The sequence below is a fragment of the Rhinolophus hipposideros genome (genome assembly GCF_964194185.1).
Source record: "Rhinolophus hipposideros genome assembly, chromosome: 24".
Classification (NCBI taxonomy): domain Eukaryota; kingdom Metazoa; phylum Chordata; class Mammalia; order Chiroptera; family Rhinolophidae; genus Rhinolophus; species Rhinolophus hipposideros.
In genome coordinates, this window is record NC_138070.1 from 23,063,362 (window position 1) to 23,079,431 (window position 16,070).

The 16,070-nt window shown below is 44.3% G+C and overlaps 1 protein-coding gene across 4 annotated transcripts in view; it reads right to left on the reverse strand.

Moving 5' to 3' along the window:
* Positions 1 to 16,070, reverse strand: part of CLTCL1 (clathrin heavy chain like 1) — an 85,603-nt gene that overhangs the window by 12,052 nt on the left and 57,481 nt on the right. For all 4 annotated transcript variants that reach the window (XM_081037868.1, XM_081037865.1, XM_081037867.1 and 1 more), the window contains exons 20-26: positions 11,330 to 11,513; positions 10,136 to 10,328; positions 9,393 to 9,550; positions 4,565 to 4,729; positions 3,065 to 3,172; positions 283 to 450; positions 51 to 200 (exon numbers count right to left, since the gene is read on the reverse strand). In XM_081037868.1, the coding sequence (XP_080893994.1) occupies positions 51 to 200; positions 283 to 450; positions 3,065 to 3,172; positions 4,565 to 4,729; positions 9,393 to 9,550; positions 10,136 to 10,328; positions 11,330 to 11,513 (1,126 nt within the window). The remainder of the gene's footprint in view (positions 1 to 50; positions 201 to 282; positions 451 to 3,064; positions 3,173 to 4,564; positions 4,730 to 9,392; positions 9,551 to 10,135; positions 10,329 to 11,329; positions 11,514 to 16,070) is intronic.

Below are 16,070 nucleotides of genomic sequence, written 5' to 3' on the forward strand. Positions count from 1 at the left end.
GACAGCCCTGGCAGCAGCAGGCAGGAACAGGCACCCAGGTGCCCTCTTACCTTGGCAATGACATCCTTGAACTGCCCTTCTCTCCAGGCATCAGTAGGGTGACTGATCATTGTGAGGACAGCGTTGTCATACTCCTCATACTTGTCATAGAGGAACTCCAGCTCCGCCCAGAGGTGTGCCTGCTCTGCGGCTCTCAGCACCTGGCGGGATGGTCGTGGCCCAGGGTCAGGCTGGTGCCACGTGTGCACATGGTAGCCAGAACCTCCAGGAAGGCTGGATTACCTTTGGGATGTTGACACGGGACCAGAAGAGCTGCAGGTGCTCTGGCATCTTCTGCGGCTTGAACTTGGAGTAGAGGATGGCCAGCTCTGTGAACATGCCCATGTGGGCCTGCTCTAGGCCCAGGGCTGCCTCCAGCAGGGAAATCACCTCCTCGAAGTAGCCCCGATCCTGACAGACCAATAGCCACGCTTGAGGTCGGGGTAAATGCACCTGACTGCAGTTCCCTCTGCAGAGCCCACTCCCAACGAAGGAAGATGTGCAATGGCTGCAGCTTTCTGTGTCTAGCCCCAACTCCCTCTTGGTCATCCACCCTGGTTACAACCTGCCCGGCAGGCCTGAACTCTGAGTCTTCCTGGCTTCCTTCCCATTAATGACCACAAACTTGGAGGGTCACCCCCAGAGGACTATTTCACACCCTCCTCAGTCCCATCTTCACTCTGCAGATAACCTTGCTGCTTCACTGAGAAAACGGAAACCATTACAAATGCCACGCCCACCCCCCTTCCAACACCTGTACCACGTTCTGTTTACAGGCCCGCCTTCAGCGCTAGAAGCCAGCAGACTGCAGCTCTAGGTCCCGTCGCCTCCCACCTCCCAAGGCCTCAGCGCCAGCAAGCTTCACTTTCTCTTGGCATCAACATCCCTCTCTATAGCTCGTCCTCAACAAATATCCTGCTAATTCTCTAATCGCAAAATGCCTGTTCTGGATCCTATGTCCCATTTCTCTACTCCTCCTTGCAGCAAAAACTCCTCAAAAGAGCTGTTCCCATTCCTCTTCCTGCTCCCAAGAACCCACCCAGCCAGGCTGTCTCACCCCAGGACTCACGCTCATCAGTGTTCTCCTCCTCCTGACACCCTTCACCCTTTGGCCATGCCCCTTTATGGGTGCACCTGTAATCTGGCTGCTCAGAAATCTCTGGAGTTCCTTCCTCCTTTACTCCAACTCAGGTGGGAGGCTAAGGCCTGTTGTGCGGCTTGTTCTTTACCTACACTCACGCCAGGGGACTGCAGTCAATCTTTATGTGCCCTCTATATGCAACTGCTCCCATTTTATTTCTTTAGCTGGGTTTCTTCAGTGAACACCAGACCCTATTTCCCGCTGCCTACTTGACAGCTCTACGTGAACGTACAACTGGCAACTCAAACTTAGTTGTATGTTCAAAATGGAATTCCTGTCCTTCCCTCTACAAAGCCCCCACCTCAGTCTTCCCCATGCCCACTGATAACTCTATTTCCAGTTCAAAAAGAAATGGAGTTGTCCTTGACTTTTCTCTCCCACCCCACCCCTAATCCACTAGCACATCAAGGTGGCTGTACATTCAAAGCATGCCCCCTAAGCTGATCACCCGATCACTGCTCAGCTCGTACCAGCACCACCCTAACTGTCCGCCCAGCTCCCACCTGTCCCCTGTCTGCCCAGCCGCGAAGAGTCTTCTCAGCACGCAGGCCCGAGAGGCCTCCTCACTCTACAGGCCCTGAATCCTCCCTTGAGTACAGCCTGAGTCTTTCATCATGGCCGCTGCCCGCCCCCAAGGGCTCTTCCTTGATTACTTGGCATGTTCCTGCCTCAGGGCTCTGCCCTGGTCACTGATCCTTCCCTCAAACATCCCCACGACCAGGCCCTGTGCTTTCTCCAGGGTCTGCTCTATGTCACCCTCTCAGTTAGTGCCACCTTGACAGCCCCTTATGAAACTCCAACCAAGCATTCCTGGTACCCACACCTGCTCCATTTCCCCCATGACTCATCACCTTCAAACATTAGGTTTGTTGCCTGTCTGTCAATCTCCCGAAATGTAAATTCAACTGAATAGGGGCTTTCTGTTTTGTTTGCTGATACCATTATCTAGAATAGTGCCCAGCACACAGTAGGTACCCAAACATTTGCTGAACAAATGAAGTATTCTATTTGGCAGCCTTTCGACTGCTTTACTACTTTCCCTGTTTGCTTTATAATTCAAACTCCTGTTGAACAGGAAAGAATGTATCCTGAAAACTCATCAAGCCTAAGTGATATTTTGGACCTTGGTGGCACCCACTTTCACAGGCTCACAGGCCCCCTGACCTCTGTGACTCAGTAAGTCCCCCCTAGGCTAACTGTTCCCTCAGTGAGGGGGGTAGGGGCTCGAGTTCCAGGGAACAGTAACACTGCTGAGCCACGTCAAACTGTCAGTCTGTCCTGACTGACCCCACCTGGTCTGACCACACAGCTCCAGACTCCCGGGGGGAGGCCCCGGCCCTGAACACGTTCATGCTTGTCAATCACTCCACAGCGAAGCATAACCACAACAACATGGGGAGATCCCACCCTTCCAGAGAGTTCCTGAGGTTCCCTCTTCTGGACAATTGCATGTGCTTGTCTCTCCAGCACTCGATAATCATATCCTCTGTGGGTCACACACTCTGGGGACCTGGGATTCAGGCTGTAGCTCTGCTACATGACCGGCCCAATGTTCTCAGCAAGTTACCCAAAGGTTGTCTCCAGCTGCGAAGCACTGACTGGGCTTCTTAAGGTCCAAGGACACAAGAGGAGGGAGAGTCCTTTTACAAACACAAATACCAGCCTGTAATGAGGTCCAGGATATCTAACACACCAAGCTGAGTTAATTTATAGACAGGTTGTCTAGCATCTGAAAGAACCTTCCCATAGAGACCATGCTTCATCTATGCTTACTGTGTAGGTTATACATACTAAGGGAAGGATCGCCCTTTTATTTGCAGCAGTTAGGTGTCACTTGTCATCTCCATTGCCAGCAGAGATCATCTCTGGCCAGGGACTAGTTACCTGGTAATAGCGGATCAGCTCCTCCAGCTCATCAGCGTGAACGACGATGTGAAGACCACACAGTTGTGCCAGGCGGAACTCCTGCCCATCCACGCAGGCAAAGCACACCTAGGAGAGGGGAGGCCAGACAGCGTGAGCTTCCTGAGACAGGGCACCGCACCAAAGCAGCTGCTCCCAGGGATGCAAATACAGAAATACCAGCAACCAGGGCTTTTTAAGTTGGATTCTGAACAAGCAGATAACTGTAAGGTGAGCTGCATGAGACTGGGAGAAAAAAACAATGACACTTCTAATCTGCAGGCCACCAGGGTGTTTGATACCATGGAGAGAAGAGGGTTCCTGCATTACTTCTAAGCCCTGACAGGTGGAGTCCGTTTAGGTGACAGGAAAGTGATGCTGGATTTTCAGGTTTGGGGTGTGAAAAGAGTTTAGCAAAGCTCAAGAATAACTGTCATCAGAGCACATTCATCTGAGTGATGTTCACACAGGAGCTTGCTTTAATAAGCACTTTTTAAACTGTGCTTTTGTTTTAGGCACTGTACACAGTATGTACACTTAATAACAAGTATTAAGAAGTGAAGACGCCCCCCCAGCCCCACTTATGAAGATGCTTCTGCTCAAAAGGATGCAGGAGGGGCCCTAAAGCTGCACTTCTTTTGAGGGCTGACCAGAAAGACCCCCACCCCAAGCAGAACTGGCTTCTCGCTAAGTTTCCCTACCTCCCTGTCTTCTACATACGCCACGTGTTTTCAGAGTAGGTAAGGCAGAAAACGCTCATAAACAAAAATAATCACACGACTTAGAGATAAGTAGTCGCTACTTTGAGACATGACCTTTGCCCACTATTTTCTGTGATATACACACTAGCACCCACCAGATCTCTCTCACAAATTCACACACACAATGGAATTGCACTGGACATTCTACTTACATTATTTCTCACAAAATACTGGAAACGTCCTTTCCTATAACTCTGCTTAATCATTTTCAACAGAGGGTAGTAGCTATATATATACTATTTAATATATTGTACCTTGGTATTGGTACCAAAGCTCTTGGTATTGGACATCTCATTTTAATCTTTTATTAAACAATGCCTAAGATTCATTGAAGCTAAATCTTTACAAACTTTTTTCCCACTCACAAATTATTCTGTCATTTTCAGAGAGCTTTACCACAAGAGACTAATAATGTCAGTTGACACTGATTATGCTGATAAAATGATGTAACTTTAAAAAATATTTTAAGTTATGATATTACTTATAATACTGATAATTCCCTGCTTTTAAGACAGCTTCTGGGAATTGAATGGTTCAACATGGGGTTCCCTGGGCCCTTTGCTTTAACCACAAATGCGAGCTTACAAGGTTCTCTGCGCCATCCCAGGACAAGGCAGGTGTCCAGACCTGTCCCACGTGGCAGGTCCAAGGGTGTGGGGTACAAGGAAGGACAGGAGGGAAGGCCTGGTAGACTCGCTCTCCGGTGACTTCCCACACTTACCTCCTTCCACGTCCGTGTGCTGTTGGCCTTGCGGCTGCTGTCCACCGCTGCCTGATATTCCCCAAGGTGGACCAGGGTGGAAGCCAGGCGGGCAAAGTTAGAGACACTGGTGTACAGCAGCTTGGCTGCCTCGAACATTCCCTCCTCATAACAGCGGTCTCCAACCTACGAACAATTGGGGAGTTCTGCTGAGACCGTAAACAGGAAGATTCCCCAGAGTTGGTCTGAAGTTCCTAGGTGTCAGAGCTATTTTGTTTCCAAAGGAGGTGAGTGTCTTTCTGATCACACAGCAGCCAGGGCCATCGACAACTCCTGGAAGATGAAATGTACCTCTAGCCTTCAGACCCGCTCTCCACTAGCCTACTCCTACGTGTGCTGGCTGTCATCTCCCACACCTGCACCCCAGTCCCTTTCTTCTTACTAACAACTGCAGACCAAGAATCTCATGCCGGGGGTCACACACCAGCCCTCCTTGCTGCCTTCAGCAGATCTTCCTCATTCCTGGACATCTTTAGCTTTCTTTAACTTCCTCTGCTCTGGGGGCCTAGTGTTCCTCAAGACAACAGCCAGTCACTGTCAGAGAGCTGCCACCCCTGGGAACCCCGGCACAAGAATCTACTCTTGGCTTGCGGCCTCCCTTTCTTTCCAGCTTACTGCCTTGATCACCCAACTCCTGCCCCACCACCCCTATCTGTGCCTGGCCTCCTCTCCTTGCAGCCCGCTGTCCATGGGCAAGCTGTGTGGCTCCGCCCTCACTCCCTCAGTTGTACTTGCTTGTACTCGCTTGGATAAACCCAGTCTTACTTAGAGCACTCTTCTGCCGACTCACACCTGGGACTGCAGAGCTAAACACTGACAGCTGAACCCCAAGTGCTGACTGGTCTCTTTTAAACTTCATGATAATAACCTCAGAGGAGCTCACAACACTGGCAATCCTACTCCTTTAGTCCAGATAGTCTCCTTGTCAACCATTTCCTAACTTCTCTCCTCAAATCTCCAACAGCTCTTCAAGTTGAGTACCTGGCTCCCCACCTCTGAGGAAACAACTAAAAGAGCCCTCTAGAAGCACCAGGACCGTCCCTGCCCCCTCACCCAGCCACCAAGGCCAACTCTACTGTAGCACGTGACCACAGCCCAATCCCCGGCTCCAGGTCAGCATCCCAGCTGCCCCCGGTAGTGATATCATCCTCTGTACTAAACCACTCCGATAAGCTCAAGGAACCACTATTCTTTTCTCTAGCTCAAAATTCAACTGAACAGATAGCCCTCACGCTGATCTCAGCTCAGCATCGGCCATCATTCTGTTTCTACCCTTTCCTTTAGAGCAGGGGTGTCCACACTTTTTTCAACGTTTTTCACCAAGGGTCATAGGAGGTAAAACACACAAACAGCTGGGCCACTCACTCGAGGTGAAGTACATATTGCTTCACCTGGTTTATTTAAGTAAACTAAATGTATTTTTCGAATTTGCTGTGGGCCAATAAAAAACGGATCACGGGCCGCAGTTTGGACACCCCTGCTTTAGAGCAACATTTTCCAGAAGAGGCATTGTGTGTCTTAGAGCTGTCCCCACGAACTCTCGTCCCCTTTGGCGGCCGCTACAATTAAGCTCTTGCAGACTTCCTAGTGGGTCATCGTGGCCAAGTCTCTAGTTTGTGAGGTGCAGTGTTTGGCTGACCCATCGCTCTCCCTCGCAGACGCCTACTCGTTTCCCTGGACAACACTCCTTGCTTTTTCCCACCTCAACTTTTCCCTGCCCCAGAGCTTTGGAGTGCCCTGGTCTCAGGCTTCAGCACCCTCCCCAACTCCCACCTGTACACAGAAGGCTGCCACATTTACAGCTCTAGTCTAGAATTCTTCTTGGAAACCTGACTCCCATATCCAGCTGGACAGACCCCTTGTGGGTGTCGAGTAGAGGTCAACTTGTCTTAATGTTGAGTCCTGACTCCCTTCCAGGACGCTGCACACACTGCCCCCCACAACAGTGAGCATAAGTCCATGTGTCCAGAAGGGCTGGCCTACACCCCAAAGTAGGCCTTCCTCTGTCTTCATAAGCACTCCGCAGCGACCCTGGTAGCTCCACCTTCAGACTCAGCAGGAGCTCGGTGCCACTCACCTGACTACCTTATCTGAATTGTCATCAACTCTTGCCTAGGTTACTGAACAGTCTGCTCTCACTGCTTCAGTCTGTTTTCAACACAGCAGCCAGAGGGGTTCTGTTAACACCTAGATCAGATTACATCCCTCCTCTGCCCAGAATCCTCTAGTCTCACCCAGAGTGGAAGCCAGTGTCCTGCCTACAGCCCACAAGTCCCAACACACGGTGCCAAAAACCGCCTCTGCCCGCTGTTCCCTCTTTGCCTTGAACTCTGAGCCCTCTGGTATTCGATCGCTCTGCTTCAGCTGCCAGGGCTGCCTCCGCACCGCTCCTGTAACCACCCAAACACTGCCTCCTCGCCGGCCCGAGCACAGCAGTCTGCTCTGCTCTCAGAGGGATGCAGACACAAGCAGTGCCCTCCAGGATACCTTCCCCACCAGCCCGTCTAGAATGGCACCCCCCACCTTCACACCCATTGCCTGCGCTAACTCTGCCCACCCCTCCCCACTGCACTTTCCTCCTTTATACTTACCATTTAACATACCATAGACTTTTTGAATGGATCTGAAGATCCATGAGGGCAGAAATTTGACTACTACTTTCACTGCTGCATCTGCAGCTCTTACCCTGGCACAAGGTAGATGCTCGATAAAAGTTTGTTGAATAGATGAATAAAGGAAGTATTGTATCAAAGCATATGATCCTTTAAGACTGTGATTACTGCCAATTTACAGAAAATATAGGGAAAATGAGTTAAATGACATCATGGAGATGCAGCTGGCAGAAGCCAGACTGGGAAACATAGAAAACAGGCAGTGGGCTGGGTCTGGCTGACGTGTACTGACCCCATCTTGGCGGACTGTGGAAGGCGGGGAAGATGCCCAGCCTCAGTGTGCCCAAGCAAAGAACAAACAAGCTGTCTATGCTCTCTAGTCTGGCCAGCCTTGGGCTTTCACTTCTGCATGACCCAGGGCAGCTCTGACGACCGTATTTAACAGACTCTCCAACCATTCCAGGAGAATCCCGTTATGAATTCAGATGGAGATTCTGAACAAGGTTTCATTTTCTAATACTTTTATTAATTTTCTGATTATAAAGATAATCTTAAAAGTGTGGTCACTGATTCAAAAAAGAAGTTGGCAAACACAGGCAAGTAGAGGAAAGTAATATGATACTGTCCAATTTCATTATCTCAGAGTTGTTCACTGTCCCCATCTTGGGTGTTTTTCTAGGCTTATATGTTTATTATATTGTACACGCAAGGTTTTCACTCTGCTGGAACTTATTTTGAAAGGTTTTTCTATCACAAACAAATACTTGTAATGGCTGTATTATATTCCATCAATAGTTGTTGTTTCTTTCTTTTTGCTGGACATTCATTGGCTTTCAATTTTTATTAGTATAAGTCAATCTGTCTGGACCTTTTGTACTTTCCTAGGATGTATTTTTGCATTAGATAAATAAGGCCCATGATAAGGAATACAGCAGTCCCCCCTTATCTGCGGGGGATATGTTGCAAGACCCCCAGTGGATGCCTGGAACTGCAGATAGTACTGAAAACTATATATTCTATGTTTTTCCCCATACATACACGTCTATGATAAAGTTTAATTTGTAAATTTGGCACAGTAAGAGATTGAGCACAATAACTAATAATAAAATGGAACAATTATAACATACTGTAATAAATATTAGATGAACGTGGTATCTTTCTCAAATTATCTTATTGTACGGTACTCACCCTTCCTGTGATGATGCAAGATGATACAATGCCTGTGTGATTAGGTGAAGTACTCAGAATGGCATGCAATTTAAAACTTATGAATTGTTTACTTCTGGAATTTTCTATTTAATATTTTTGGACCACAGTTGACCATAGCGAAATCACAGATAAGGAGGGACTACTGCATACATATTTTTTAACACTTTTATGCATTAGATGAATGAGCTAGATTACTTTCCTTTGTGCTTTCTTCCACTTCTGATAAGTTTAAAAACTCCTTCCTCATACAAAGATTCAAATAAATATTTATATTAAGAAAAAACCCTCAACTTTTACTTATAATTCTTTCACCTGGAATTTAATTTTGGTTACAGAATTATATGATGAATTTTTAACCCCTTTCAAAACTCTAACCTAACGTCCAACAATTAATTGGAACTTACTTTGAAATAAAAAACCTGAAGTCCACTTTTGTGTTATTTATTTCAATGAAGCAGTGTGTATTTTTTTTTCAAGAAAAGCAAACTTGCAATTACTGCAGTTAAAATATATTCCACTACCCCTTCATCTTTCTTTATCACTTTTTCCAGGGATAACATTTTACCCTTGGAAATGGCAGACTTTACAATTATTTAGATCTTTTATCTAAGTTTTTTTTTTAAGGTTTTTGAAAAACATTTTGGTTGTATTCCTACTTAAAAAGGATTCTTTCCCAATTGTGTTATCTGATAATTGCTGACGCACGGGAAAGCTAATAATTTTCAACATATCTTTTTCATCTGGCAAGTTATTCTGTTCACATTGTTCTTTGGCGGTAACAGCTAGGGCACCTGCACATAATCCTGACACCTCAAGAAGAATTACTCTGACATGCACAGCCAGGGATGTTAACAGGGGACTTAATCCAGTGTATGGCTTGTTTCTCCCCATCACAGATTTGTACCACTCTAGGCAGCTATCCCTGAACCCGCCTATAATAATTCACAGTCCCTGAGGGCACAGCCTACCTGCTGGATGTGGGCATTGTTGGGTCCATTAATATAATCTTCTAGCTCAGAGAGACGGCTAGTTTTAGCCAGGGCAAAAATAAGTTCTGTCTCTGTGTAGGATTCGCGGCCCTTTTTCCTGGCCATCTGTAGAAATTTAACCAGATCCTCCCAATTGTCTAAAGACAGAAAACAAAAACAGGTTAACTCAGAGCTCCTCAGTTTAACCAGGGGCTCAATTCCTTCCAGTCTGTCCTTAGTCAGGATGTTGACCCACCAGCTCTGCTGCAGGGGGGCTCGGGCTCCAGCTAAGGTCTAGAAGATCTTGGACTTTGCCCACTGAGCAGAGTCTTATCCTAGGTGGGTCAATGGGGCAGGAGCAGAACCCATAGGAGCCGTGTAGGGGATGGGAATCCCACCAGGGGATGTGATCCTTATTCCAGCCACTGAAGAGGCTGCCGCCACAATCAACTAGAATGGCCCAAAGAAACTGGGTCTAAATCTCTGATATTAAAGTTATTATGACAGTGGTATCCATTGTGCTTAAATTGTACTGTCTTGTAAAAGAAGGAAGAGTCAACTGAAGAGCTAGTGTCATTAACAGAATGACATTTATCTCACACTCTTTCAGAAAACTTCCATTCAGCTGTGTCTTCTTATCTCTGGAGGCATAACACATGCGGATTCCAAGGAGGGCCACACCCTTGCTTCACTAGGCTTCACCCAGTGAGAAACAGAGCCCCGTGAAGAGAAGGTTCACTTACTGCTCGTGCTGGCTGCCTGGACGACATCCAGGTAAGATGAAGGGTCATCAGCTCTGATGTAGGAATCGATGGCTTCCTTCACCAGGTTTTTCTGGAGCTGGGCACGAGCCAGCTGACTCCACACAGCAGGCTCATTGCATCTCTCTGCAAACTCGTAAGCACGGTCTAGGTTTCCAATGTGCTCGATCAGGACCTACACGTTACAAGAGGGTTCTCATTTCTGCAACACACAGTCAGCTCCAGGGAGCAGATGGATTTTTGTTCAGTTTCAAATTCTGCCTAAAGTTGCATGATTCAGTCCAAAACAATTGGGCACTAAGTATTTCTCAGATGAATGAATGGAGAGAAAAGATGAGAGCAGTAGTACAACAGGGAGAAGGATGACAGAGAAGAGACATTCCAACAATGAGGCATAAAGGAAGGAGAAGGCCAGGCTAAGCTTTTTTGGCCATTGGTAGGACACAGGAGTTGCCTCCTAATCTTGGGGGGCAAGATATTGCAATGGGGCATATAGGCTGTAAAGGTCCAAAGGAGCTGCTGTGGAAATGAGACCGTTCATCAGGCAGAAACAGGCGAGGGCCCCCATATAGTCTGAGCAAGGCCACGGCCCACGTGTGAACCAAAAAGAGGGGCTTCTAGATTGAGGACTCACAGGTAGGTATAGAAAAATGATAAAGGAAGAGGCAAGGAAGTAAGAAATATTGGTAAGAAAGCAGTTAATATGCTATGTCCTGTGGTCTACAATTGGTTTGGAAATAAAACAAGAAAAGACGGGCAGACTGGGAGGAAAGGGACGAGGATGAAGGGAAGAGTTCTTGGTGAGGTTGAAGGTAGGCAGGAGGGCTGGCAGGATTGCTGAGGAATTGAAACAGCATGGGGAGGCGTGGTGAAGGTTAGAACAATCGTCACGTGTGAGAGCTTCTGAGAATCAAACACCTCAGGTCTGAGAGTGCGCCTTGTGTCAGATACTCAAGTCCAGGAGGGTACAGGGGAATGACTGAGAAATGGGGGGGGTTATAGCTAGACAAAAGGAGCACCAACAGAGAAGGAGCCAACAGGCTCGGAAGAGGGGTCACTGGTGAGGAGCAGAAAAGTGCAAGAATCTGAGCGATACACCAACAATCCTTGGCGATGACAAGGACGTGGTGTGGCAGAGGGAGCGAGGGTCCAGCGTGACTGCACTCAGCAGCTCACCTGGATGGCTGAGGCGTTCACATCAAACTTGCGGAAGATGGCAAAGGCCTCCTCATACAGCCCACTGCTGATGGCGATGCTTGCGATGTCAGGGGCGTCGTAGTTGTCCAGGCGACTGATGTACTCCATGACCCGAGTGCGATCCGCTTTGATGGCAGTCAGGATCAGCAGATTCTGGAGATTCCTGAGGAGCGGTGTCACAGAAAGAATGCACATAACACTCTTTGGCAGGTTGGCCAGCCGCAGACCCCCGTTTTAAAAAGTATTTAATACACACACACACACACACACACACACACACACACACACACGACTGATAAGTAGATACAATAGAATATTTATGAAGTATATGGGATCTGAAGTCTTGGGAAGGCGCCAGCTAAGAGAACTGGGGGGCTGCTGTGGCTTCTCCAGTAGCTGCCTTCTGCTCCCACTTCAGAAGTGCCTATTCTCCTGAACTGTGCCTGTATCATTTCTTTGTGGTTCTTTTTAGTGTTACCACATACATTGTATCTCTAAGTAATATAAACAGTTTTGCACGTTTTTGAACGTTCTTTTTTTTTTTTTTAATAAGTGAAGTGCATTTATCGGGAAGATAAATTCCAAATAATCACAAATAACTTTCCTGTTTTTTAATCACACTAGATGTATTCGTACGAAATTTGTTTTCTTTTGCTCTATTCAAAAATGTGAGAAATAATCAATGTAATACATCATATTATAAATCTAAAAAAGGAAAACAACATGATCATCACGAATTGACAGAAAAAGCATCTGACAAAATCCAACACTCACTAAGGATAAAACTCTCAGCAAGCTAGAAACAGAAGGGAACTTCTTCAATCCGACAAAGGACATCTACAAAAACCCCAAAGCTAATATTGTACTTGATGGTGAGAGACTGGCTGATTCTTCTCAGGATCAGGAACAATGCAAGGATGTCCACTCTCACCACTTCTATTCAACACTGTACTGAAGGTTCTAGTTGGGGCATATAGGCAAGAAAAATAAATAAAAAGGATCTCGATCAGAAATAAAACCGTTCCTATTTGCAGGCAACATGATTGACAGAAAATCCCAAGGAATCTAAAAAAAAGAATAAAAATCCTAGAACTAATAAGTTTAGCAAGGTTTCAGGATATAAGGTCAATAATAAAAATCAACTGTATTTCTATATACTAGCAATGTATAATTGTAACCCCCCCAAACTTTACAATAGCTCCAAAATATGAAACGCTTAGGTATAAATTTAATAAACATGTACACAATCTATATGCTTAAACCTATAAAATGCTGGTGAGAAAAATCAGAGATCTAAATACATGGAGAGATGTATTGCATTCAAAGACTCAACATAGTAAAGATACCAGTTCTCCCCAAATTGGTTTACAGATTTCATGCAATTCCAATCAAAATCCCAGGACATTTTCCTGTAGGTATAGACAAGCTCGTTTTAAATTTTGAACAAGAATAAAGTAGGTGGAATCATACAACCTGGCCAACTGATTTTCGGCAAAGATGCAAAAACAAATTCAATGGAAAAAGGATCCAAAAATACAGCTGGGATGAGTGTACATACATATGCAAAAAAATGAACTCCAACCTTAACTTCAAGCTTATTGGATACTGGATCACAGATCTAAATGTAAAATGTACAACTATAAAACTTTTAGAAGGAAAGATAGCAGAGAATCTTTGTGAACTGGGATTAGGCAAAGAGTTCTTAGACTTAACCAAAAAAACAATCCACAAACGTTTATAAATTGGACTTGATCAAAATGAAAAGTTTTGCTCTGTAAATGATATTGGTAGAATAAAAAGAGAAGCTACACATTGGGGAAAAAATATTTGCAAATCACATATCCAACAAAGGGCTTGTCCCAAAAAGTATAAAAAACTCTCAAAACTCAACAGTAAAAAAACCAAATAATGCGTTTGAAAAATAGGCAAAAGATTTGCAGAGACATTTCACCAAAAAGGATATACGGATGGCAAATAAGCAAGAGAAAAGTTGTTTAACATTATTAGCCATTAGGGAAATACAAATGAAAGCCACAATGACACACCACTATATACTTATTAGAAAGGCTAAAATAAAAAAAAAATACTGGTAATACCAAGTGCTGGTGAAGATGCGGAGCAACTGGAATTCTCACACATTGCAGGTGGGAATGCAAAATGATACAGCCACTCTGGAAAACAACAGTTTGGCAGTTTCTTAAATAGTTAAACTTACATATATCCTATGAACCAGCTTGGTATGTTCAAACAAAAATCTGGACACAAATGTTTACAGCAGCTGTATTCATAATCACCCAAACTGAAAATAACCCAAATGTCCTTCCATGAGTGAATGAACAAACTGTGGTACATTCATACAATGGAACACTATTCAGGAATAAAAAAAGAGCGAACTATTGATGCACACAACAACTTGGATGAATCTCAAAGGCATCATGCTGAGTGAAAGAAGCCAGCCTCAAAAGATTACTATGTGATTGTCTTTACATGACATTCTTGAAAAGGCAAAACCAGAGCGATGGTGACTAGATGGGTGGTTGCCAGGGGTGCAGGGATGGGCGGATGTAACTGTAAAAGATAGCTGGCACAGGGACTTTCACAGGGTGAGGGAACTGTGCTCTATCCTGACTCTGGTGGGTGTATGATCTGGACATGTATTAAAATTCCTAGTAGTGTAATCCTCCCCCAAAAGGTTAATTTTACTGTATCATATTAAAAAGAAGGAAGAAAATACATTAAAAAGTTAGGTCCTCAGATTCATCTATGCTGTTGTATAGCATTCCTTTCCACTGCATGATGGTACCACAGCCTATTTACTGATGGGTAGCTGGACTGCGCTCAGATCTTTGCTATTGGAAACCATGCTGCTATGAGCATTCTTGCACATATCTCCTGATACATACGAGCCGAGTTTCGTTAGGGTTCATAACCAAGAGTGGAAACTGCACCTTTGGGCACATACCAACTTCCAAGTGTAATGGGCATTCCCAGCAGGGCAGGTAAGAGGCCCAGTTGCTCGACATTTTCATCAATGCTGACAAGGGGAGCTAGGTCCCTGCTGCTCTGTAGGAGGAAGGGGAGGGTGCACAGCAGCCACACTGTTTCCTTGAGGGCTGAGGAGGCTGAATTCCTGCCTTAGATCCACTGGCTGCCTCTCCTCTCGCTGAAGGACTGCTCAAGTGCTTTGCTGGGCTTTCTCCCAGGTTGTTTCAGTTTTTCTTTCATTGCGGTCTCCGTGCTAGTTTTTGTTGGTTATATAAATTGCAAATGTCATCCCCCCATGTGTAGCTTTTCTCACCTTATGATAAAGTTCTTAACTTTAACATAATCCTATTTATCCACTTTTCACAAAAGTTTTATTTTTCTTATGACTGGCTTAAGAGTTCATTAGGCCATATATATACTCTTCTGAACATAAACTCTAAAAAATATTATAGTTTTGCCTTTTATACTCACGTCTTTACATAGTATGGGACAGGTATCCAATTTCAACTTCTTCCCATATGGATAACCATTTGTCCTAACATCACTCATTGAAAAATCTGTTGTTTCCGTTTATGTACCAGCTCTGTCCTAAATACATGTTTTTCATATGTGCGTGTATTTTGGGGCTCTTTATTATAAACGGTCCATTTCTCTATTTCTTCCCCAAACCATCAAGTCTTAATTTAGTTTTACAATAATTCTAGATTAGAGTAAGTACCTTGCCATCTCAACACCCATTCTCATTTCTTGAGTAATTTATTATTTGTATTAGGAGCATCTTGATTATTCTTGGTCTTTTATCCTTTTGATTTAAAATTTCCTTGTCAAGTTCCATAAGAAGACAAATAGGGATTTTTATTGGTATTGTATTGAATTTGAGTGATGTGAGTAAAACCAATGTCTTTCAGTGTGATCTTCTGATCATTCATGAATTTATATCCAGCTGTTTACCATGGCTGAGTGAGTAGGAATGTAGTAGTTCACGCTTTTATTTATCTGTCTTCCGGTTTGCTTCTTCTTTAACAATCACGTCTACTTACTGAATACATGTAAATTCATTCCAGCAAGCTTACAATGCACATTAACTGTCAACAGTTATACTTACTGTTTTATATGCTTAAAATGTCTACTGTTATCTTTTTTATGTATATTTTTAATATACTTATTAGGTTTTTAAAATCTAATTATTCTATTGTTCTATTAATTACTTGAAGAAGTATGTTAAAGTCTCCCAATACAGTGAATTTGCCTATGTTTCCTTGCAATTTTGTCAATTTCGCTTTATTTATTTTGAGGCTATATTATTAGGTGTATACAAATTCAGAATTATCTTCCTGGTGAACTGAACCTTTTATCATTATGTACCGGCCCTCTTCAATAATGATTTTACCTTAATGTCTAATTTGTGATACTAATATATACCATATAAAAATATATAAAATATATCAATATAATAAAAGCGTTTTTAGGTTTGGTATTTGTGTAATATTTTTTCATTCTTTTAAGTTCTTATTATTCTTATGTTTTAGATGTTTTATAAACAGCACACTCTTGGTTTTGTTTCTCTACCATCTGAATATCTTTGTTTTTTAACTGGAATATATGATCCATTTACATTTAATGTAATTATTGCTATATTTAGATTTACTTCTACCATCTTATTTTATACTTGCCATTTGTTCCTACCTTTTTATGTATCTTTCTTGGCCTTCTTTTGGGTTGGTAATTTTCTCAT